Below are 24118 nucleotides of genomic sequence, written 5' to 3' on the forward strand. Positions count from 1 at the left end.
AAAATAAGAAAAAATACTAGTCCTGCTTAACTTTAACACTGTTTGATTGTCAAAATACACATTTCCAGTAAGAAGTTTATAGCTAAGTTTCATGGCATAACTAAATTCTGAAACAATTTACTTCTAAATAAGAAATGAATTCAGGCGGTTGAAATGTTATAATTTGGATTAGACCTGGTAATTTTGGACGCGACACGTTAGCATGACAAGAGAAGATACGGGTTAAATAGATTTTGGGATTACCCTTAACGTGTTTCGTGTTTAATCGTGTTTGACACGTTAAGACACAAAAATTTTCGTGTCTTAACTTGTCAGACATGACAAACACGTTTAAACACGCTTACTTAATCGTGTTATCGTGTTTAAACGTGTATACGTATTTAAACATATATACATGACACGTTTATTAACCTATTAAACATTAATAGTTAAAAACTATTTTAACCTTATATAAATAATTTTTTAATAATTATTTAATGTGTATTTTAACTTTATGTATGATAATAAATTTTATGTATGTTATTTATATTAAATTTTATTATATTTGATGTTATTATTATTATTTTTTTGTTATAATTATTTTTATAATTATAGATTTTAAATTTAAATAATAAAATTATATTTAATTATAAATATTTTTATTTAATCGTGTTAATTGTGTTAAACGTGTTATTAATCATGTCGTGTTGTATATTGACACGTTTAATAAACGTGTAAAACGTGTTAATCATGTCGTGTCGTGTTACACGTGTATTAAACGTGTACGTGTACGTGTTTCAAATTTAAGACACGAATATTAAACGTGTCGTGTTTAACCTTAACGTATTTCGTGTCTGACACGTTTAAGACACGAAAACACGAATTGTCATATCTAATTTGGATTTTGGGCAATTAAGCATTATTTGATCTTTATAACAATGATTAAAAATACGTCACAACACGAGCAGCAACGTCGATATGTCCGAGTGGTTAAGGAGACAGACTTGAAATCTGTTGGGTTTCGCCCGCGCAGGTTCGAACCCTGCTGTCGACGCTCCTTTTTATTTGTTTAAATTTTTTGTGCTCTGATTTTATCCCAATCACTAGCTTCATATTCAACGTTACGATAGGGCTCACATAGATTTGATTTCGTTTAGGAACTTGAAAAACCCGGACATCCTCCACTTTAAATTTTCTCGGCAACCAAACTGAAAAAGTGGTAAGACAAAAGAAAAACCCTTTTTAAGAAAATGGAAGAAAATCCCTTAAATGCGACAACACCAACAAGCAGCAACACCAAAACGACACAGGAGCTAGCAGCAGAAGGCCTGAAACATCTAGAAGAAACCATCGAAGCAGCTTTCCAGATCCTCTCTTCCATGAACGACGAGCTTTGCAACCCTGCCTTGTGGTCCACCATCCCTTCTTCAAGTAATTCTACAACCGCTTCTTCTACTACTACTGCCAACACTGCTGCACCCAACGGCCCTTCTTCTCTCTCCAACGGTGATTCGGCATCCGATGGCGGCCATCACTTGGAGATGGGTGGAATCGGAGGTAGCGGCAATGGTGCTCTCGATGAGGCTCGCCTGAGGTATAAGAACTCCGTCGCTTCTCTTCGCGCTGTGCTTGCCGCTATTCCCAATTCTCAAAAGGTATTGAGAAAGTTAGGGCTTTTACAGCTCAAGTTAGGAACTTTTCTGGGGTGGGGAGTATGAGTATTATTTAGGCAATTTAGGAATTTACTTAGAGCCTGATTTCATCATTCAAATGAGCCAGTCTTTGAAATTGTTAATTAGGAATTAGGCTTTTTGTCAAAAATTCTATATTCATGCTGCTTTACTTTGAATGAGTATCATGCTACAAATTTTAATATATTTATTGCTACATTGTTAGGAAAGTTATTTTCATTATTTGGATTTTTAATGTGTTTCAATTAGCTCAAGGAATAAGAATTGAATTATATTTGGTGTATTTTTTTTAATCTTTAAATAGGCAAAGGCATTTGAAACGGGTTCAACTGCAAGCAGTCCTGCAGATGAAGCAGAAATTGACAAGTTGGAAGACCAAGCCTCTAATCTAAGAAAGGTAGTTTGCAGTGAAAATGTTTATAATTTTAGTCTTTAGGTAATGCAGTTCATATTCCCTTAAAACACTAGTGGCAATGACACCCACTCTTTTAGAAGGGGGCAGGATTTGGGTTGTTGTGGATTTTCAAATTTTAAAGTAGTGTTGTTACTTCGATTATATCAGGTTTACAAAGCCTATAAATTGGTGATGGTTCATGGATTCTTGGAAGTCTTAAAATGGGGAGCTCTTAGCTGATTGTTTTCTTTCTGATGCTGTTTAATTTTGAGTCTTGATTCATCAAGAAGCAATGTTTAATGTCTGTAAAAGAGCAACTAAAATGGTGGTTTTCTATGTAGGAGCTTGCAAACAAGAATGAATACCTCAAGCTTCTAATAGACCAGCTACGGGACCTTATTAAAGACATATCTACTTGGCAAAGTCCTTGTTCAATCTAAAGTTTGGATAAGCATCTTGGTTGCTGAAAAGGGTGCTCTAGGAGAGGAACATGAACTCAGGTGTCTGCTTTGAATGATGATGTTGTTGTCTTCCCATCACTCATTCTACGGAATGCCAGGATTACTTCTATGTATACGTCTTTCATTGGGATGGAGCGGCACTTTGGTTTTGAGCAATTGGAGGGCAGAAAAATGGTATGACCAAAAAGAAAAATGAAAAGGAGCCCTTCAAGAATTTTTTTTTTTTTTTTGCCTTGTATGCATTCAGTTTAACATTACAGACAAGTGTAGTTCGAACCAAGCATCCATCAAGTACAAAGTAGCTTGATTCATTGTTGTGATCACTTGATTGAATACATATAGGCATAACTTCATTTTCATTATGAGTTTGAGCTCACCATGGCTGTATCTCACGCATTAAGCTGCTCCTCAAAGGAGAAGCCCTGCGTGATTATTGAACCAGTGGCACTTCCTAATTGAGCAAAATGAGCTGCGAGAAGTTGATTTAGTATGTAGCTTTGGACGTGTTTCTCTTGCTAGTGCGAGGATGTTAGCTAATTGCTTTTTGGCCCATCAACTGTAAGCCAATATGGATGCTGTTTATTGTGCTATTTGGTGTTAGTACTGGGGGCTAGTAGCCCATTATTTGTTATTTTCATGGAGTTGTTAGCTGTCTTGTCTTGTTACAAGCGCAGTCATCGTCGGTCGCCACTCTGCTGCATCTTCAAAATTTTATTTCACGTGAAACTGATGGGGAGGATTATGTTCTAAACTCGTATTCAAACCTGTCGTTGATCGAAAAGACACAAACCAAATCCTTGTTAACCATGTGGTGTCAAGTTTTTCGCCACTCCTATTACCAGCAAGTGGTAAATTTAACTGAATGATCAAAATTTTCTTCATGGTTATTTGTACTGTAATTCAAGTAGAAGAAAGCAGAAGCCATTGGGTGAATTGATGAATTTTTTTTAGGGGTTCATGAAAATTATGATCTTATCTTATATAATTTTACATTTTAAGTGATTGACTATATATTTTTGTATTGGCCAGAGATTAACTAAAAAATAATAGTTGCAATTTTCATCAAACCACAAGGCCAAGGGTGAAAATAATAATTTGCGTTTTTAAGGGCTAATCCCAATTGGAATGGATAGCTGGATGAAGGTTCTTAGAATCGTGGACAATATATATATATATATTTCCGGTAATTATGAGCTTGCTTGATGGCGTGCAGGCTGGTAGCCATTAGTTCTCAAGGCGGGAGTGAAGGAGCCCAGTCTGCCTCTTCTCTTCTCCCACCACGCAAGCAAAGCAAACCTAAAATGTAAGGGTGCCAAGAGCCTAGGACCCATCTTCAGCTATCACAATCCTCGTGTCGAGATGCCGACCAGATGTTGGCAAAACGCCAGTTCTGAATTAAAAGCCTGGTGGTCATATGGCAACAAATTAACTAGTTACTTGTGAAGCATGGGAAGACGGCGCTCTTAATGTACCAGACCAAGTTCCTCAAAGAGCATAGGTGGATTCTATAATTTTGGCACAAACCATTTTACTTCTACAAATTGAAGTAGCCCTTAAGCAGTTATTTACAGAAGGGACTTTGACACTGTCACTTTCATCACTTCCACAGCATATGGAGATATCATCACACATTTATAATTCAGACACACTTCTTTTCACAGAAATACCTAGTTTTATAGCATATTACTTGATAAATTTAATGAGAGAATACATTTCTATAACATGTGAGAGATATAAAGGTCGATAGATATTAATGGAGGGGAGAAGATTCAACTAGTTGTGGATTGAAGATCTAGTTGTAAGTGATGATCTCATATCTACAATGGCAGATTCATCTGCTCCCAACTTGATTGCCTCTTTGCTTGCTCTTATAAATCGTGAAACTGCTCCTTTCACATACTCGTGAGCTTCTTTCACGCTCATCTTCTTGCCCATCTCATCAGGGAAGCTACTCAAGAAGTGATCACCGTTAAGAACCGCAGCTAGTTGAACTACCTCACTTTGAAATTCAGAGAGACCAGCATCTTCTTTAGCTTCTGTTGTCCTCAAAGGTGCTACATCTGGCAATGTCACTGCATTTAATTCAAAGGAAATAAATTAATAAATTTCTTTTCAGTTCATCATGCAAAACTTTGATGCTCTAATTATTAGAATGATATTTTGCCCTTTTCAAATTAGCATAAGCCAATCATGGATGCTCCATATATTTGTCACCAATCTGTCCATTGATTTTTTACTTTCCACATGATCAGAAGATCCAATAAATCCATATGATTTATTTTAAATTTATTTTTACCTAATTAGTCTGCTCATTTCTCTTTCCACTCAGTTTCTCCCTTTTTCATCTCACTTTGAGTATACATTGCCCTTTTTCCCATCTAGGCCAAGCTAGAAGATCCTAAATTTGCCACACCAATTGCGTGAAACGGAAAAAATACCTGGGCAATCAGTTCTGGGAGAGGTCAACCCCGCAACAACCTCCTCAAAAGTGCCAGCCCAAGCATCTCTGTGAGTCAAGAAGTTGGAGGACAGGTTGAACATTTTCTTTATTGTTGCGGGGATGGATGAGTGCTCAAATTCAGAGTTTGGAGTAGGTCCCTTTGGACCACTTATCACTACAAGAAACAGCAGAAATTCAAGCATAGAGAAGAAGAATTACGGAATCAACATTCTAATTTAAAATCACTAGAAAGGTACAGCAGCAAGCGCCTAAAGACATTATTATTAACTAATCCACATACATCTTCAGTTAAGGTGGCAATTGAAGATTACACCCAATTGTCAAAATCAGTGGAGTCAAAACCATAACCACTTGCCTAAACATACCCCAATCAATTAATTCAGAGTCTTACTTATTAGGCTATTTAGTAAGAAGATCAACCAAATCAAATCCTATATAATCTCAAAAATTAAGCGCCTTTTGACAAAATAAACTTATAATACCCCTCAATGCAGGAAAAACAGAAACGGGCTTGGAAAACTTAATGTCTTCTTATGAACAGGTATGAGTTTTTTCACAGAACTATTCTATTCTAATAACAAAGCTTATAGCAGAACCTAGAAGTGGCAAGCTGAAAATAAATGATGAAAATCCAACTTACCAGTGCCTTTCTTGATCCAAGGAGAGACCATGATTGTCGGCACACGGACACCAAGCCTGTCAAACTTGAAGAAAGAAGGAGCAGGGCCAGTGTTTCCATCTGGGTTGGGGACATTGACATAAGGAGTCTTGACATGATCATAGAACCCACCATGCTCATCATAAGTAATAACCAAAAGGGTCTCATTCCATTGAGGACTTGCTCTCAATGTCTCATACACCTCCTTGACAAGCTTTTGCCCATTGGCAACATCATGAGATGGATGGTCATCATTAGCAGGCAATCCCTTAAGATCAAAGTATCTTGGCTCGATAACAGTTAAGCTCGGAAGTTTACCTTTCCTAGCATCTTTCTTAAATTTTAAATCAAACTGATGAAATTTGAATACATACTTCAATTTTCTCAGATTTCTATAGAACAAAGTTGTGGGTATGTTTTGGAAATAAATACCAAAGTCCTTACCATTCTCATGAAGTGATTCAAAGATGGTTTTTTGGGGGTACCCGTGAGCCAACTGCTTCTTAACATGACTTGTTGAGCCATGAGAAGTAGCAGAATACACAAATAACCTATTGGGTTGTGTTGGGCCAGGAATTGAAGAAAACCACCTATCAAAGAGTGCAAATTCCTTTACAAGAGCAGCATAAACTGGCACAGCCTGAGGCCTAAAACCTTTCATGACAGTCTCAGAGAGGTTCTGAGACATTGACAATGCTTGCTCCACAAAGCCAGACATGGAAGGAATGGAGGCAGAGCCAAATACCTGTTGCTCCACAGCTTCAAAAGAGTGACCTGGATCCGGATCCACAAACTCGGCATCATCAGTGAAGCAAATGGATTCTGGGTTTGGATTTTTTGTCGAAACGGGATTGCATTCATCCCCTGTCACCCCATTGACTGCTGGATTAATGGATTTCTTCATCCACCCAACCATGTGATCAAAGGATCTATTTTCCATCACCAACACCACTATGGTCTTAATGGGTGACTGCTGCTGGGCTCCCAGTGGTGTGAAGAGACATGACACCGTGAGAAACAGCAAGAAAATGAAGGAAAATGAAGTTGGTGCCTTGGTTTGGGATCCTCCCATTGAAACCTGTGGGAAAGATTGTTCTTTTACTATCTCGATACTCAGGGAGCTACCCCTTTGCTTCTATAGTAGGCTTCCAGGAATCCAAGAACCTCTAAACTTATCCTATAATGGTAACAAATGAAAGAAAAAAAAAAAGAGAAAACTACTACACAGAGACAGTGTCTTTGCCTAGATATTTTCAGTGTAGAGAAGGGAGGAGAGAAAATCAGTATACAAGGACATCAGATACAGAAGGAGAGACCCACAGCGAAGAAAAGAAGGTTCTGGTTTTGTGCTCTTTACAAATTACAATGGTGAATGCTTTTTTTCCTTAATATATTCAAAGAAAAAGGAAAAAAAAAGCAATAAAGAGACTGAGAAAACGACATCTGGAATGTGGAATCGGTTATGTTTTTCACTTCCATTTATCAAGGATTTAAATTTGATTCTTTCCTTTTTGTATAAGTTGATTTAGAACTTTTCTTCTCCGGAGAAAGGTTAGTTATGATTTAAATGGGTAAGTGGGTTGGGATTTTGGACTAAGCATTGGTCAAATTCCCACTCATTTTGGTAGCATTTTCAGTTACTCTCGTGACACAGATTCTTTACTTCGTTATTCATAAATATAAATTTCACCTAATCTTTCAATAATTTTTGTACAATTTATAATCCTGATTGATTAATTATAATTTAATTACAGCAAAAGAAATGTATCCTCACTTTCCATTAAAAAGTGCAACAAGTTAAAAATAGATTAACTACTATTAAAATTACACTTGCTAATTACCAAATTACGGGGAAAGGGCAAATAAGCAATTAGAAAATGTTAGAAACTTTGTCTAATATGAAGACAAGAATCAAGAATGTCAACTGTATTTGACTATGACAGTCGCCATTTGGTTATTTATTTGAGCGAGACAGCGGTCATTGTGCTGGCAACGCCAAGATTTTCCCCTCCCCTTCCCCATCAAATAATCAATTCCCACATCATACAAAATTGATTAGACAGTTGTAATATACTACTCCTTGTATAGTAAAAACAGTAGAGTATACAGCAACAGTATGATTGGAAAAATTTTCATATTAAATCTCATTTCCTTAAGTAGAACAATATAAATGGCAACACTTGTTATTTCGAAGATGGGTATGGATTCAGATTAAACTATAACTATTCTTAATCCTCCTATCTTCTCAAGTTCCAACAGACAGCAGCACAGGAAAGAAGAGTATAAATTGAAGTAGTGGAGAGAAAAAGTTGAGAAGAAAAGTGACGGAGAGACCAAGGTGTGCACCGTGAAGGCCACCCATTTTACCAAACTAAAGGTTCAATTAAGGTATAACACCATCACTACCCTGGAATCCCGGCCCGACCAAGTGCAAGTGCACTACCTGACCTAACTTTAATCCATTTTCTTTCACTGAAAAAGTTCCGTTTCTTTTACTTTAGATAGGACAAACACTACTCCGCTTTGCTTTATCCCTTCCACTAACAGAACATGAAATGATGGGAAAAACTTGGGCAAGATTAGGCGGGGGTATTAATAAATAATAAGTTTAACAAATTAATTAATGATTAAGGTGTAGCAGTAGAATAGAAGGTTTAATACCTCCATTTCAGATTAATTAGTATGTTTAGTGTTCCATCCCCAAACACGTGATGCATGTTATAATCCTCCTAGAGCTTTAAATAATCTCGGATTTGATGCAACAAACACCACTCTTAACTTTTCCTCTCGTTGATGGGAGGGCCTAAAAATAAAGTTAGATAATAATAATTGGAGACAGTTAAGTTGAAGGCGTGTCTGCACCTTTCAGCCTTTCTCGTTTCCATTGGCTGAGGCGGAGGCCCCGACAGGAATCTAGTCATTAACTAGGCTAACCATGTTTTACGGTGAACAGATGACGTTGTTGCATCACATACCTCTTTAGAGAGAAAGGGAAAGGACCAATAAATTATGTGCTCTTTGGCGCTACTGTCTCGCTTAGAGACCAAGGAACGTGGGAAATCACTGTATTGTTATTCTTCTTTTGGTCTAAGAAGCCGACTAAAAGAACTTAAAAAAAAAAGCATAAAGAAGTCAAAAATATTGTACCACGAGACCCAAATCAGGCATTGAAGGGAGCGACGAGCTCAGCGCAACCACCGCGTGAATAGGCTGCGATTGGACCCACAAACCGACAGTTGAAACTAGAGGCGATTTGGAGGGCTCCAAGCTTCAACCATTTTAACCATTCATTAAACCCACAAAAAAAAAAATGTTGCGGTCCATGTTCCATTCCTTAACTTCATTTTTTACAATTTGGCTATCACTTGCTGCTCCAATTGGATTCTCTTCAGATACCCATTTATGGCGATGGCGATCTGTCCTTGCCTCCTGGGTGCGTAATACAAATTAGAGATTGATATTTCGAGAACCCTTTGGACCACACGATGGTTTCTTGTACTTCTGGCAGTAACCTTTCTTCTTGAGCTTGTTAGAGTTATGTCACAGTGACCATGGGGCAGCTACCTGTCCATGGTCTTTGAACTCCACTCCATAAATTAGTGTTAAGACAGCAACCTTTTAAATCATAATTTTTGTTGTTTATCATCTAGGAAACGTTCTTTTTCCCTCAATTCACACTTACCCAACGTGCTGCCTGCCAGAGCTGTCATCGCTTGAAAACGTGAAACTTTACAATCCTACACTGGTACGTCTCTTTGTTTTGGCTGATCGTTTTAAAGAAGCAACGAAATTCAACCAATTCCGTCCACGGCTTCGACTTAAAGATTGTCATCTGGCAAGGCTAAGTGACAAAAAGTTATTCCCACAACGCTTTACTACCTTTAATCAGTGATCTACATCAAGCTTCCTGGCGCCTAATGAACATTGATAAGATTCGTGTCAACTACTACAATCAATTTTACTAATCCTAACCATGAATTATATGGGGTCTGCATGAGTCCGAGTAGAGCCTACATGTACTCCTTGATCAATTACTCATCAATGGTGCAAAATTCTAAACTGTATACAATTAATTATTGGCGTAATTAACCCCGTTTATATGGCTTGGAATTCAGACTGCCTCCCAGTGTTTCGACCTTGTCTGCGGGTGCAATGTATTTAAGTTGCCATTCCTAATCCAGGGAGTCCAAACTTGGAAAATCTGAAGCAAATTGTATTTCATCAAAATGGCATTGTTTATTTTTTATACACGGTAATTCCACCGTTACAGCTGCAAAACTTGTAGCGATAAAAAATGGAGACAACCGCAGTTCAACATTGCAAGCTATGCAACATGCAGCACCCAGGAAAAAAAATGATTTGTTGATTTGGTATACTGTTGAGTCATGAGTATTGACTCAAAAGAAAGGGAAAACGAAATCAAGCACAAGGATTGCCTCCGAGCCAAACCCAAGTTGACCATTCAGTCCAAAAGAAAGTTGCATTGCCCGTGACATATTTCATTTTATAAAATGGCAAAGTATTTAACAATGCTAATTGCCGGCTTTCCTCAAGTATGCTAACAAGCCCAACCCAGCAGCTACTGCAGCCCCCGCTGCAACAGCACTGTATGCAGCAGCCCAAGCATCAGAATGAGCATAATCCAAACTTCCCGAACTGGAACCCCTTCGACGACCTTGTTTTCCCGAATAGTCTAAATGCAATCTCAAACCCTGCAAAAATCATCAATCAGATGACTTCATTAAGCTGACAAATTCGATAAAAGTTGTCGCTGCTATAAATTAGATGCTGATTCTAAAACTCTCTTTGATACACTTGGAAACGTAAAATTTGCGAGAGGGATTAGACCTTTCAAGGTTTCCAATTGAGAAGAAAAAAATGAAATATACTAACGCCTAATGCCACCAATATCCACTATAGCTTACACTTGAGTTCAAGTCAGTCTGTCAGACATGTATATCTGTCTAACATTATTAATTTGAATTTTACAAGTTTTCCATATAGTTAGAGAGTCATATAGTCCTATCCATGTCAAACTTTTATCATAAATTGTATGTTATTGTTAGGGAAATGAAGAGTCAGAGTGAAGTCCACTGTAAAATGCTCTACCAGGTGTACATCCATATAAAAACACAGTCTAATCATACCTTCCAACCAACTAATTTTGCATGTTGCACAGCCGCTGAAAGATCATTGTCTGATGACAATACAACTTTGTCATGGTCTTCATCTTCATACTGCAGAGTGACCCCACCAATTAGCATAAATTTCTGAGAAAAAAATTAAATACCCAAATTAATCATCATAAAGTAATATTTTTTCCTATATCATACCAGAATTTGAGGCACACTGTCCCTATCAATGTCATCCTCCAGCCTCTGAAGGATTGCAGTTATTAGATCTGTCATACTTCGTGTATCTGTATCCAGAAGCAAGAAGCAAAAAACCTATTAAATACACTTTTTCTAGACCAATTGGTAGGTACAAATGCCGGGAGTTGATGAAGAATTAAATCTCTCCTATAATATCTCCTGAACATAATGCTCAGCTTTGGTGCCAAATGGCATGATCTTCCCACTAAAAATGTGCTATCAATGCAGCACCACTAACCAACTGTTAATCATACATAGATATTAACCAAAAGATCAGAGCCTGGACCAAATGAAGGATGAATTGTTGAAGCTGGTGTCATCTATAAGTTAACTTGGCCAAGAAATGTTATGTTTAGGCTGCACAGTTTTGACAAGTGAAAAGACAAACAACATCCACATGTGCCACATGCAAATCAAAACACCATATATTCATGGAGGTGCCTAGCTCATGAATAGCACTAGTAGCATACCACAAAGTAAATCTATGCATTCGCCCCCTTTTATCTTGTATTTTGAAACCAAATGTATTTGGCATACTGGACTATCATCCCACTAAAAAGTGCTATCAATGCAGCACCACTAACGAACTGTAAATCATACACGGATATTAACCATAAGATCAGAACCTGGACCAAATGAAGGATGAATTCTTGAAGCTAGTGTCATTATAAGTTAACTTGGCCAAGAAATGCTTTGGTTAGGCTGCAAAGTTTTGACAAGTGCAAAAACAAACATGCACATGTGCCACATGCAAATCAAAAGCCACATATTCATGGAGGTGCCTAGCTCATGAATAGAGCTAGTAGCATACCACAAGTAAATCTGTGCATTCGGCCCTTTTTATCTTGTATTTTGAAACCAAATGTATTTGGCATACTGGACGAAGGATAGGGAAGAGATCTTGCTGTCTCCCCTCCATCAGAAGCTAGCTTCAAGGAATTATCACTGAAATATCACTATCAACATGTCAATCAACACTGATGGCACAAATCACAACTATATAATCAGAAAGACATCAAAATAACAAACCTTCGTGTCTCATCATCATCTTCATTGGGAGGTAAGGCCATTGCAGAATCCCAAAACTTCTGCATCATTGTTGTGGTAGCCTCATTATTGATTCCAGAAGTACTCCCAACCTAGTTATTGAAGAAAATGATGAGACAATAACAAAAACATCATGCTTATCAAAAACAAAAAAAAACAATTATATACTTCTTAGAATTCTCATATCCATCTACAAAGATATTTAAACAAGTTTGTTAGGTGCTTTGGAATAATTGTTCATACACTACAGTTACTTATCCTGTAATTCTACTACTTCAAGAACACCAGAGTCTTAGAACGATACTGACTTGACTTACTGTGGCAACAGCAGCATGAGTAATGTGGAGTACATCAACAACAGCAACTATCTCTCCATCTGCATCCAACCACACAAACTTATAAAGAATTAGCTCAATGTACATACAACACTCTATTCTTCGCAAGATAGTAAATAATATCACCTCTATCTACCACAGGAAGGTGTAAAAATTTCCCATCATGCATGGTATGCAAGGCATCAACAATTGGTGTGTCAACTGTTGCACATTCTGGGTTAGGAGTCATGACCTGTACATTAAATCAAAGGCAAAATTATTAGAATTCAAGAATGTGCTTATTATAGAGGTTAAAAACGATGATCTGCTACCAAAGTGTATAAAGTCAAGTCATAAGAATAAAATTCTATGGACATAAAAGGAAATAAATCCAAAAGAGGCAAATACCTTCTCCACTAGTGTCGACTCTGGAGGCAGATTTTGTGATATTACCCGCATCAATATATCCTTCGAACTGGAAGTATCAAAGGCATAAATTACAATTTACACCATTGACAACTGTAACATTTAGATATAATAAAAACAAATTGGCAATGCTCCTTCCTTCTCTTCCTAAGCAATATATGGAACAATGTTGAATTACAATTTGATTCAAAAGAGACTCACGTTAGAATTCCTCGTGGTTTGTTTTCAACTGTCACAACTGCAGAGCTTAATCGAGATTCAAGCATCTTTTTTGCAGTCGCTAAAACTGAGTCAGTTGGTGAAACTGTTACAATCCTGAAAGATGGGCATCATGTTATTAAGCAAAGCTACTCATAATATCAGGTGTGAACAAAATATTATGTACAGAAGTTGCATAAAGCACCAAATAGATATACATGTACATAAATACATACATACATATATGTGTGTATGTATATATACACATACATACGTACATATATATATATAAGAAAGTATTACCTACTTTGAATTGTCTGAAATAATCGTAGACAGTGAGGGCCTGAACATACGCTCTCGAAGTGCCTCAATGAATGTATTCTGACCTGCATATCATCCCAAAAGATAGCATTGACTCAAAACACGCCGGCTAATAGCTAAACTAAAACCACAAAATGAATAATACAAGGACCAAAAGTAAAAGAGTAAAAGGCACACATAACAACTCCATTGAAGGCAAAAGATAACTTTATCCACCAACCAGCGAAAGATGTTCCCCAGTTTTTTTCAACACCTTCAACAGCTGCAGCAATAGCTTTTCCCTTTTCAGCTGCCCTTTCCATTCGAGCAATAGCATCATACAAACACTTAGCTATGTCGAGCAAAGCAATGACTTCCCCATTCTCTACAACAGGCAAGTGTCTAAATTTTCCTGTTCAGAAAAATACCAATACAATTTCAAAGAGTAAGGTATGAGAAAACATATCACGTAAGGTGGATATCCATCACAAAAAGCCAACCTTGTACCATCTTCTGGAGTGCCTCTACAGCAAGAGTGTCAGAAAGAACAAATACGGGGTTCCTAGTCATTACTTTGGAAACTGGTGTCTCCTCCAGATTAAGCTCCCGAGCAATCACTCTTGTTGCTATGTCCTTCAAACGTATAATCAAAAGAATAAATTAAGAAGAAAGAACATTCTTCTTGCTTCATTTAGTTGTCTCATTATATTTTGAGATTTAAGTGTATAGAAATTCGAAATTGTCCATGAGGATATAAGTCATACCTTGTCTGTGAGGATCCCACAAAGTAATGCATTAGAGTCAGTAAGCAATAAAGCATCAACCCTACGAGCAGCCATCCTACGGCAAGCCTCATAAATGCTTGTACTTTCAGGTACCGTCAGGGCCTTTGACAGTCGCAACCTCTTCACAGTACGTTCTCCAGCTAGTCCCCTATTAATATACAAGTCAAAACAAAAAGTTCCATTACTAATTTTTCAAGCTGAAATTTTAGATGAGTTAGAATCAGTAACCATTTGTCATCTCTGATTTGACAGAATATAAACATTTAAAACATGAACTTTCACAAATTATTAATGACTGCTTTGACTTTTTGATAAGTAGCATGGTTAATAGAAAATAGATGTACAGGTCCACTGTCTTCGCAAGCTGCTTCTACTCTTCCAGAATAAAAATTTCAAAGAATGAAGCCAGTCTCAAGAGGATGAGCATATTTAGAGTGAAGAAATGAACGTTCATGTTTATAGCAGTGCAACTAGCAGCAAAACACATATTGCACCAATTCTTCAACTTTACAGCAAAACCTGTGTCAGACACATAACGACCCCTCAAAGTGTGCACATCCTTATCAATAGAGAATATGACCCCCCAAATATAAGGGAAAAAATGAATGCTCCCATGTTGGACGCATTCCCATGTTTGATATGAAACCAAGCAACATAGGCAACACATACAAGAAAAAGAGGAAAAAAAAGATCATAGTTGCTAATGCCTTTTAACTCCTATCATGTTGAATGTAGCTGTCCACATCTCATTCCCTTATGCAAATGGCAGCCACCCGAAATAGGCACACACTTGCACTTTCAAGTCAATATTCAAGAGCTAACACCAAGTTTTAAAGAATAATCAGCAGAAAGATATCAAAAGAACTATCCAAAAGCACTGACAAATGCAACTACAGTAATGCATCTCTGAACGGGTAGTTTCAAAGCAGCTAACCTTATACAAACAGTAACAATTAAAATAAAGATTACTTTCTTTCAACAACAATTGATAAACACTAGTAGTATAATTAATAGCCTTTATTAATCCCTTCAAATTCAATAATTCTTTTTCTAAGTAAAACTTCCAAGAACTAAATTGTGCCGTTTGCACATCACCCGCACGCACACACATACAAAAAAGAAAGAAAGAAAGAAAGAAAGAAAACCTTTAAAGTTTTCTTTATCCAAAACTTCAATAATTCTTCAAGTTTCAAAACAAACTACTATTATTTTAATGATGAGAAAAAGCAAAAAATAAAATTCTCGCAATAAAAACTTACATAGGACGAGAAGATGGTAAAAGTTTTCGGCCAGAGTCAGAACCTACATTCTCCGATGTTTTTTTCCTCCCTGACGCCGAGTTTACCACTGATAAACTTCGTCTCGATGAACCGCCTTGACTTGCCATCTCCAATACCTGCTAAACGTATAGAATTCCCAATTTCTCATACGAAAGAAACGAGTAAAAACAAATTAATAAAATGAATTAACAACTTACCAGAATTTGAAACTTATTTGATTTTTATGCCAAATACAAAGATTCCAATCAAATCGCTAAATCCTCTTAAAATTACAGCTCGAGTTATTAACAAAGCAAAATAAGGACAGGTGAAGCGGGAAAATGAAGCGATTGGAAAGAAAAGTAAAGATTCTTTGGCCTCAAAAAAGCGGGAGATTTTTCGAGATTCGAGAAAAAAGGAACAAATCGTCGGTCGGGAATTTCGTCGGGAAACTTGGATTTTCCGGGAAAATGCACCGACCGGAGAGAGGTGAGAGAAGAAAGAATGGAAACGAAGCCCTAACAAATGGGAAGAGTAATAATAATTTGGAAAAGGGGAGCCAATGACACTTTGGCACGTGGGCTGGTTTTTAACTGAAATTGCTCCAATTTGACGGGATTTCGCGAGGTTTCCAATTTTTGAGAAAGAAGTTCGAATTTTCGATTGTAATTAATCGTAGGTAGCAGTAACAAAGTAAATTACAGTAATTACACCCTTTTAACGGTTTTTTTATGTTCCAACGACCTTTTATTTTTTTTCCTTTTTTGTTTTAAAAAGGTAAACTACAAATCTTTTGGCAATGGTTTAAAAGGTTTGTTTACATATATATATATATATATATATATATATATATATATATATATATATATATATNTATCAATAATGAGCTTTTCCATTTACAAGTAAATTATTTTCTCTATTTCAAAGTAAACGTTTTTAATAGTATTGTTTAAATTTTATCTTATTTTTTATATAAATATGTAATATATTATTTAATTTTAATAATTCATTTATTATGTAAAAGGTAATTTACCGGTGTTAAATTTGAATCTTAATATATTATAAAATTTAATTGTGGTCACTTATCGTAAAACAAAGACTTTTTGCCAACATTATTACTATGTTAATATATTTTTAAGTAATTAACATGTTTTACTTTTTAAATTGTTTTATCAATATATAATTTAACCAAAAGAAAAACTTGACTTCATGAAAAAAATTAAATTTTTAATATGATAAATACGTCTATTTATTATTATATTAAATATTAAAATATAGAGATGAAAAATACAACATAAACACCTTATTGGGGAAATTTTGTTTCTAAACTTGGTAGTTAGCACGAACAGAATGGATGGTCCACTTCAGATTTCTTTCTCATTATTTTTATCATTTTTTTTACTTAAAATTGAAATAAAATATGTAAGAGACTTTACTTCAGACAAGTCGTATCATTGAATGTTTATTATTTTAATCCACGGTCATACATCACGCGAGCGGATCTTAGTTGACTTGGTAATAATTAATTAAAGCACGATGATAATAATATTGGTCTGATTAACCCTTTAAAAATATTGTAATACATAATATTAGTTTCACATTTTAAAAGATCATATGCATAATTCACATGATATTCAAATAAGTCTTTAAATTATTTAATAAAATTTAAATAAATTATTATTTTTTATTACGTTCAATCAAATCTTTATATTTTTATTTTAGATTAAATAAATTTTTATAGTTAATAATTTACTAATTATCATCGTTATTTAAAAAATTAATTAATTATTATTAGTTAAAATATCACTTGTCATTTTATATCCACATGATATTGACATAACGTTGATGTAAAAGATAAAAAAATTACATAATTATGTAATTATGTCAAATTAATATATTAAGTCATCAATTACAATATATTAATATGTCACATCATTATTAATTATGATATATTAAAATATTACTTTGACGTCATACATATTAAAATAATAAATAATATTTTAATTAAGTTAGTTATTAATAAAAAAGATTTAACTATATAAAAATTTAGTTGATTCAAAATAAAAATATGAAAACTCAATTAAATATAAAAAATATAAAAAAATTTTAAAATTTTTTAAAATATTATACCTATATAGATTCATACATCTAAAAGTCCCTTGAACCTTGAAGGTAAAATATTTTGGCTAGCCCATCGCTTGTGAGCGATGTACCTTTCCAAGGCCCAAGCAGCATTGTGGCAACTACATGTGACTAACCCTTCTAGTGCAATCTTGATTGCCATTTGGTCCTTCATAGTGAATATTTTATTATAGCAGTAAGCAAGCTTGCTAAAACAATTTGTTGTAGTTTCCCCTTTATTTTTTTATCATTTTCTATGTAAAAAGCCTTAAGAGGCTAAAACAATTTAATTTAGGTGAGACATTTTCCTCATATAACACTAGTCCAACCAATACCTTGCTTCTTATCTCTACCATCAATGTTGCCGGTACCTGTTGCCTTGACAACGTTTCCTTTGCCACAGCAACCCACAGTGCAAGTGGCGAAATAAAAATATATAGGATGTCCAGTCTTACCAGGTTAGCGGGTCTATAACTCTCTCACTACCATATTGCCGTTTCCTGGATAACAAACAGCCCATTAAAGCTAATGGTCAAGCCTTGGCTTTGAATTTTGATGCCAACGGTTTATTTTGGATACTAAGAGAAGGGGGAGATGCGTGACCCAATGGGTTAGCTTTCTTTTGTCACCAACCCGTGGATGCATTTCTTTGGACGAAAGAAAGAGACCTTTGCGTAAGAATTTTGTCCTAACGTGCGAGATTCGGAGACTTAAGTAGGGGAAAAACTAGTGGTGCTGCTGCTGCATGCCTACCTATGTATTCTATTGGAACAAAAGATAGGGAAAAAAAAACAAAAAGGAAGACAATCTCAAGAAACTACATTCATAAATTAGTCAATCTAATGGTGTTGGATGCCATACTATAATGCTTTCATTGAAAGGAAAGAATTTCAACATATAAGCAGCCTCTGCCATTCCCCTGTGTAGGAAACTTTGCTCTCTCTGAGACTTCTATATTCAAAGTATGCCAAAGCAAAAGTATCGAACCAGGCTTAGTGTAGCGGGTCCCATGTCACTTTTACATAGCAACAAGCTGACATCAAGCTCTTACAATACCCTCGAATTCACCTTTTTTGTTTCTCCATATGCTTATAATGTTCCATTGCAATTCTTGTAAGCATTCTTGGTTGTTGCTTTGACTGTTCCAGTTCCAGTGACACTCTTGCAGCAAAGCAAAGGCTCAGCAATGGTGGATTGGGCGCCTATTGTGATAGGGCTATTGCTCTTCATACTTCTCTCACCTGGCCTCCTCTTCCAGCTTCCAGGAAACACCCGGACTGTGGAATTTGGCAACTTCAAAACCAACGGGAAAGCAATTGTGATCCACACCATCCTCTTTTTTGGGCTCTTCACTATCCTCATTTTGGCAGTCGGCATCCGCATCTACACTGGCTAATTTTTGTACGCAGAAACAGAAGGGATCATCCAATGAGACCTGGTTGGCACTAAATTTTAACTTTTTTTTTTTTATTCTTTTCTATTTAGTTTGGTTGTGTTTTCTATGTGATTTCATCATCTCTCCCCTGTAGAAACTGCATAGTAATTCTTTGCTCTGTTTTTCATTGTGTGAGGCTTTTGTTTTTTTGCGGTTGACTGGTCGTGTCATTTCTTGATGGTTGACTCCAAATTAAGGTATTTTGTCATAGTCATGCTACATTTCTCTCCTTCTTTCTTTTTTTCAATTTGTGAAAGTTGCCATTTGTGGCAATCGAAATTGACAGGGGTTGCAGATGAAATTGGGATTTAATTATCAGTTACTAAGTCTGCAATAAAGCTGCAAATATATCGATTTATGTATTATACAGATAGAAAATACAATTGAGGAAATTAGTTATCAAATAATTTATAACAAATTCTTTAAGCTTTGTTTCAAAACTTAAGGAGATTATTTATCAAATGAGCCAACCGACCAATTAATAGAAGCATATAAATGGTGAATATGCGACGTGGCTTTGTTAAGTTGATAAAATTAGTATTGGGTTTTAACAATAATTTTGGTAATGCTTGATATCGCCTTGATTGTCATTGTCAGAAAATACGTTTTGAGAGCTAAAGGCCTAAACGAGTGCGGAATTTTGGCACATTGGTTCACCCATCCTTTCTAGGGCTTGGCCATCTTGTGGGCTTGGGTTTCTAACTTGTTAGCCTCCATTTTTCTTTTAACAATGTTGGTGGAAAAAAAACATTTATGTAAATAAAAACTATATAAATGTTTAAAAATAAGATCCAAACTTAATACTCCTTCCATCCCATCCCATGAATATCATCTTGTTTGCATACTTTAGTTATTATCCTAAATTAATGTCTCGTTTAAAAGGTCAAAGAAAAATCATTCTTACTTTTCTTATTACCCTTAATTACAATCACTCAATTTTTTTTCTCTTTTTTCCAAGTAAATGGTAATTTTGTCAGGTCTAGTCGATAGTGTTTGTTTTCGTAGGTGATTATAAAATATTACTTCTGAAGGTATACCTTCATTGCTACTCAATAATTTTGACCTAGCGCGACATGTCATGCAGCTATAATTAAGCATTATCATTGGTATTGTTTAGATTTTACAATTCATGTTCCTGTGTTTTAATTGTGTGGTATAAATATAAAATATTTATAATTATATGAATAGATATAAATAAAATATAATTAATTAAAAGTATTCATATACTAAATATAAATAAGGATATGTTTATTAAACATGTAACATGATACGTATGATATGATATTAACAAAAAAAATATCAATCAATATGTTAAAAGTGTATCGATCAAGTATTGAACAATATATTTCTTGTGGATTTTTTATGCGACTTAATTACTAAAAAACTGCTTTTTATTTATTTATTTTTAGTTGAAACATAAAAAATTATTTTTGTGGATTTTAAAATTCATAATTTAGACTTAAAATAAAAAGAAAAAAAATAGATTCAGCTTGTCTATTTCCACAAATTAATTTTTTTAACTTTTAGTTAATAAATTAACATGAAAAATACATGTCTTATTTAAAAGTATATATTATTAAAGAGCATGTTGAAAGTTTAAATTAAAACAATAATTTTTTTTAATTTGTGTCATATAATCCTCAATCATATTAATAAATATAACATTTTTAAATTTATTTTTTTATTTTATACTTTTACATGTTATTTAAAAATAATTTTAATTTTTTATCATATTTTACGATATTTTATGATACACGATATGCGATATTTAAAAATAAAATTTAAATATATGATACATATCTTGATTTAATAACTATGAGAATTTTTTAAAATTCAAGAGTTTTGCTAAGTTTTTACATTATTTTCAGTTTTTAGTCCCTCCCTAAGACTCTAGCTTTTTTTCTATTTGTATTTGGCTATGTTGGTTTGGTCTGCACATTGAGCTGTTGTTAGGGGCTTCCTTCTTTCTTGATTAAGGATGAAACTTGTAAAAATTTTGGAATTGATTTTGCTTTTTAAATAAAAAAATTATATTAATTAATAAATTAAATATTTGAGTGTAAATATCTAAATTAATTAACACTAAATAAATATTCTTCTAATTATGGTAAATTTTGGAGGTAAGAAAAAAAATTGTTAGTGACAAGTAACATCACACGAGCTCACATTGAGTTGTTGTGTGGACTTTGAACTCGGCTTGACAAAAGTTGACTTAAAAGTCAAGCTAGATCTGGTGAAAAGCATGTGCCGCAACCACGGTTTAAGGCTAACATAAAGGCCTAAACTTGAAGGCTTTCTTAACCAAGTTGACCCACTAGCCCAATACTATGATCCCATTTTTCTCTCTTTTAATATTTTAATAACTGTTTATTTTTTATCTAAATAAACAAAATGAAAATGAGCACACAAATTTTCTCAATATCTTTAAATATCAAGTCTAAGATTTCAATTAAACAAGGTAAAAATCTTTCTTATTTATTTTATTTTATGAAAAGGAGCGAAATCCGAAAGGACCCAACCCAAGATAATCGCAGCCGTTGGAATCACAACACAAGCAGCGGAGAGTCCTCACACGTTCGCTCGCTCGTGTCACGACACCCGAGAAGCATCCAATGTGAAGGCAACCCGTCTCGCTTCGTCTGTATCCTCTGCCCCATCTCCTTTACACTGCCATCACTCTTTTCTTCTTTCCTCTTTCCAAAACCTTTTTCACATTCTCGTTGTACTTTACTTTTTCTCCTCTTCTTAATCTTTATTCTTTCTGGCAAAAATCAAAAACCACAGGGGAGAGGGCAAATGGCAGATTGGGGTCCTGTCTTAGTAGCAACAGTGCTGTTCGTTCTGTTGAGTCCTGGACTATTGTTTCAGATACCTGGCAGAAACAAGGTTGTCGAGTTTGGGAACATGCAAACTAGTGGAGCTTCCATTCTTGTCCACGCTATTATCTACTTCGGTCTCATTACTGTCTTTTGTATTGCCATTGGAGTTCACATCTATGCTTCGCAATGATCTTTGATTTTGTACCCTTAGTTTCTCATTTTTAATAGTTTTTTTTTTTGTTATTATTTATGTTGATGTTCTTGTTGTTTTGATTTTGCTCGATCTGTAATCATGGAAGCGATGTCTTAAGTTATATAGTGTTTAAGCCTTTTTCTCTTTTGGTTGATCTGTGAAATGTTTTTGGGTTTGTAACTGAATAGAAACGAAGCATATTTTTCATTTGGGAGTTTGTGATTTGTATTTTTGCCAAGTTATGGGTGCTTATCTTATTTCTGTATGGAAAAATGCGGGATTTGATCGGTAACTAAAAGATGAAAATCAGACAAGAGGAACTACCACTAATAATTGAATGCATGATAAAGATGTGAATCCAGTCCAACTGCATTTCCCTTGATTTACTGCCTTTTTCAAGGCTATGTTTTGTGACCATGACACATTCCCATCTGCTTTGTTTGTCCGCCTTTGGAGGAGGATATGATTGCTCCACCACTCTCACCAACAACTTGCGTTGGGAGGTGCTGGGGTTTGACTAATTAAAACTTGGACTGAGATAACACTTCTCGTTGAGCAAGCCTTCCAGTGACTGGGCTTAGGCCTTAACAAAGCTTCAAACAAAAGTTGAAATTTCAAAATCTTTCTCTGGCAAAGTCCATTTATGAGTCTAACACATGATCTTTCTTTGGCAACTTGCAAGTAAGCTGTAATATTAATACATTGGAAGCTTTGTCGGTAGTAAAATCTTTTGTGACTCTACTAGGAATTTATAAAGAAATTCCATCTCTAATGATTTCTTTTCGTTTTTCAGCTCATATTAGCTCAAGTCACGAGAGAAGATTCACATTTAGACCACATGAAAGGTAAGAAGCATTAAGCTCTGTTCAAACTTAGGCTAGAAGAATGAGCAATCAAGCTTGTTGGGCTTTTTTTTCATAGTTTAAAAAGTAGGTCAAACTTGCTAAGTATCTTATGAATTAGGGATGTTAACGGGATAAGTTATCTGTTATTTTTTGGGTATCTTAATATGAACTCTATGTTTTAATAAGATCTTTGAATTCTATAAATATCCGATTGAATTTTGAAATTATTATCCAACCTCGTACCCAATATCTTAAATATTATCCATTAAATATTTGATTAAAATATCATTAAAATCAATATTTATATATATTAATAACAAAAAATTAAATTAATAAATTAAATTAAATTTATAAAAAAATAAATTAAAATTTAAAATCATATTAATAACAATCAATGAATTTTAGTAAGTATTACACAAATTATAAAAAATTTTAAAAAAATAATATATAAAAAACTAAAATGTTGTTATGAATATTTTTGTTTATATATAGATTTGAATGTAAATTAAATTAGATGAAGATTAAGATTTAATCTATCCATTTAATCCTTTAGTATTATTTTCATTTTATAAATTCTATCTAGATTAGAGGTTATTAGCTTATTTATCTTTACTTCAGTCATAAATACACACTTGAATAAGATATTCTTACTCCCTCTAAATACTTTTTCTCATATTTCTCTTATAGTTGGTTTTCAAGTTATATTTCATAATACGTTATCAGTATGATTTTCTAATCTCTCAAGTTTTGGTGTTATTTTGTTTTCATCATCTTCAAGTTTAAAAAAAATTTCAATTATTAGGTTTTGATTTTTGGTTTTAGCAAATCAGGTATATCATTGGTATTATTTTGTTTTTATCATTTTTAAGCTTTAAAAGGATTTAAATGGTTAGTTTTTAATTTTTAGTTGTAGCAAATCGGTAATTGACTTGATATCTTTTTGATGTTTTCATTCTCTAAAAATCAACCTTAATATAAATTTTACTATTGTGTAATATTTTTATTATTGAGCACAATAACAAGCTACTAATGAAAAATTATAAATTTATCCATTTCTTGAAATGAATGCAATATCATTTAACAATTATGGTTATGAACATGAAAGATGTCGTTATAGTAATTTATATTAATCACTATTCTAATTTTTAGAATAACTTTACCCTTTAATAGTGGACGTATAACTTTACCCATCAGGAGTAGATGAATGCTTTTAACTCAATAGGAATAGATGAATATTTTTAACTCACTAGAAGTGAGTGAATAGTGAAAGAGATATAAGAAAAAGACAAAGTTGTATAAAATAAAAAAAAATATAGAAGATATCTTGTCAAAGCCGTTGGTCATATACCTATTGTTCGTC

General features: G+C 34.4%; 5 protein-coding genes and 1 non-coding gene across 10 annotated transcripts; 4 read left to right on the top strand and 2 right to left on the bottom strand.

Annotated features, from left to right (window-relative positions):
• Positions 952-1033, top strand: TRNAS-UGA. The gene has a single exon. It is a non-coding gene; the product is annotated as a tRNA-Ser (tRNA).
• Positions 996-2890, top strand: LOC18605117 (mediator of RNA polymerase II transcription subunit 30). Of its 2 annotated transcripts, XM_007037934.2 has the most exons (3): positions 1028-1634; positions 1975-2067; positions 2406-2890. In XM_007037934.2, the coding sequence occupies exons 1-3, from the start codon at positions 1230-1232 to the stop codon at positions 2502-2504; spliced, it is 597 nt and encodes a 198-aa protein (XP_007037996.2). In that variant the 5' UTR covers positions 1028-1229; the 3' UTR covers positions 2505-2890. The 2 variants fall into 2 exon arrangements, with proteins under 2 accessions (XP_007037997.2, XP_007037996.2); XM_007037935.2 differs by lacking the exon at positions 1975-2067 and having other exon boundaries at positions 996-1634.
• LOC18605118 (non-specific phospholipase C6) lies at positions 4007-7010 on the bottom strand. The gene is made up of 3 exons (XM_007037937.2): positions 5627-7010; positions 4964-5140; positions 4007-4597 (listed from the first exon to the last, which is right to left on the bottom strand). Exons 1-3 carry the CDS (start codon positions 6714-6716, stop codon positions 4299-4301), a joined length of 1566 nt encoding a protein of 521 aa, XP_007037999.2. The 5' UTR covers positions 6717-7010; the 3' UTR covers positions 4007-4298.
• Positions 9837-15900, bottom strand: LOC18605119 (CBS domain-containing protein CBSCBSPB5). Of its 4 annotated transcripts, none has more exons than XM_007037938.2 (15): positions 15564-15900; positions 15346-15482; positions 14066-14234; positions 13802-13934; positions 13543-13713; positions 13309-13387; positions 13005-13118; positions 12786-12852; positions 12525-12630; positions 12381-12439; positions 12046-12155; positions 11828-11961; positions 10978-11063; positions 10792-10881; positions 9837-10356 (listed from the first exon to the last, which is right to left on the bottom strand). In XM_007037938.2, exons 2-15 carry the CDS (start codon positions 15471-15473, stop codon positions 10177-10179), a joined length of 1626 nt encoding a protein of 541 aa, XP_007038000.2. In that variant the 5' UTR covers positions 15474-15482; positions 15564-15900; the 3' UTR covers positions 9837-10176. The 4 variants fall into 4 exon arrangements, with proteins under 4 accessions (XP_007038000.2, XP_007038001.2, XP_017973733.1 ...); XM_007037939.2 differs by having other exon boundaries at positions 12372-12439; XM_018118244.1 differs by having other exon boundaries at positions 12372-12439; positions 15346-15485.
• Positions 18429-19249, top strand: LOC18605120. Its single transcript, XM_007037942.2, has one exon. The coding sequence runs from the start codon at positions 18653-18655 to the stop codon at positions 18860-18862; it is 210 nt and encodes a 69-aa protein (XP_007038004.1). The 5' UTR covers positions 18429-18652; the 3' UTR covers positions 18863-19249.
• LOC18605121 lies at positions 21363-22120 on the top strand. Its single transcript, XM_007037943.2, has one exon. It carries the CDS (start codon positions 21389-21391, stop codon positions 21908-21910), a length of 522 nt encoding a protein of 173 aa, XP_007038005.2. The 5' UTR covers positions 21363-21388; the 3' UTR covers positions 21911-22120.

Source organism: Theobroma cacao, chromosome 3 (assembly GCF_000208745.1).
Source record: "Theobroma cacao cultivar B97-61/B2 chromosome 3, Criollo_cocoa_genome_V2, whole genome shotgun sequence".
Lineage (NCBI taxonomy): Eukaryota > Viridiplantae > Streptophyta > Magnoliopsida > Malvales > Malvaceae > Theobroma > Theobroma cacao.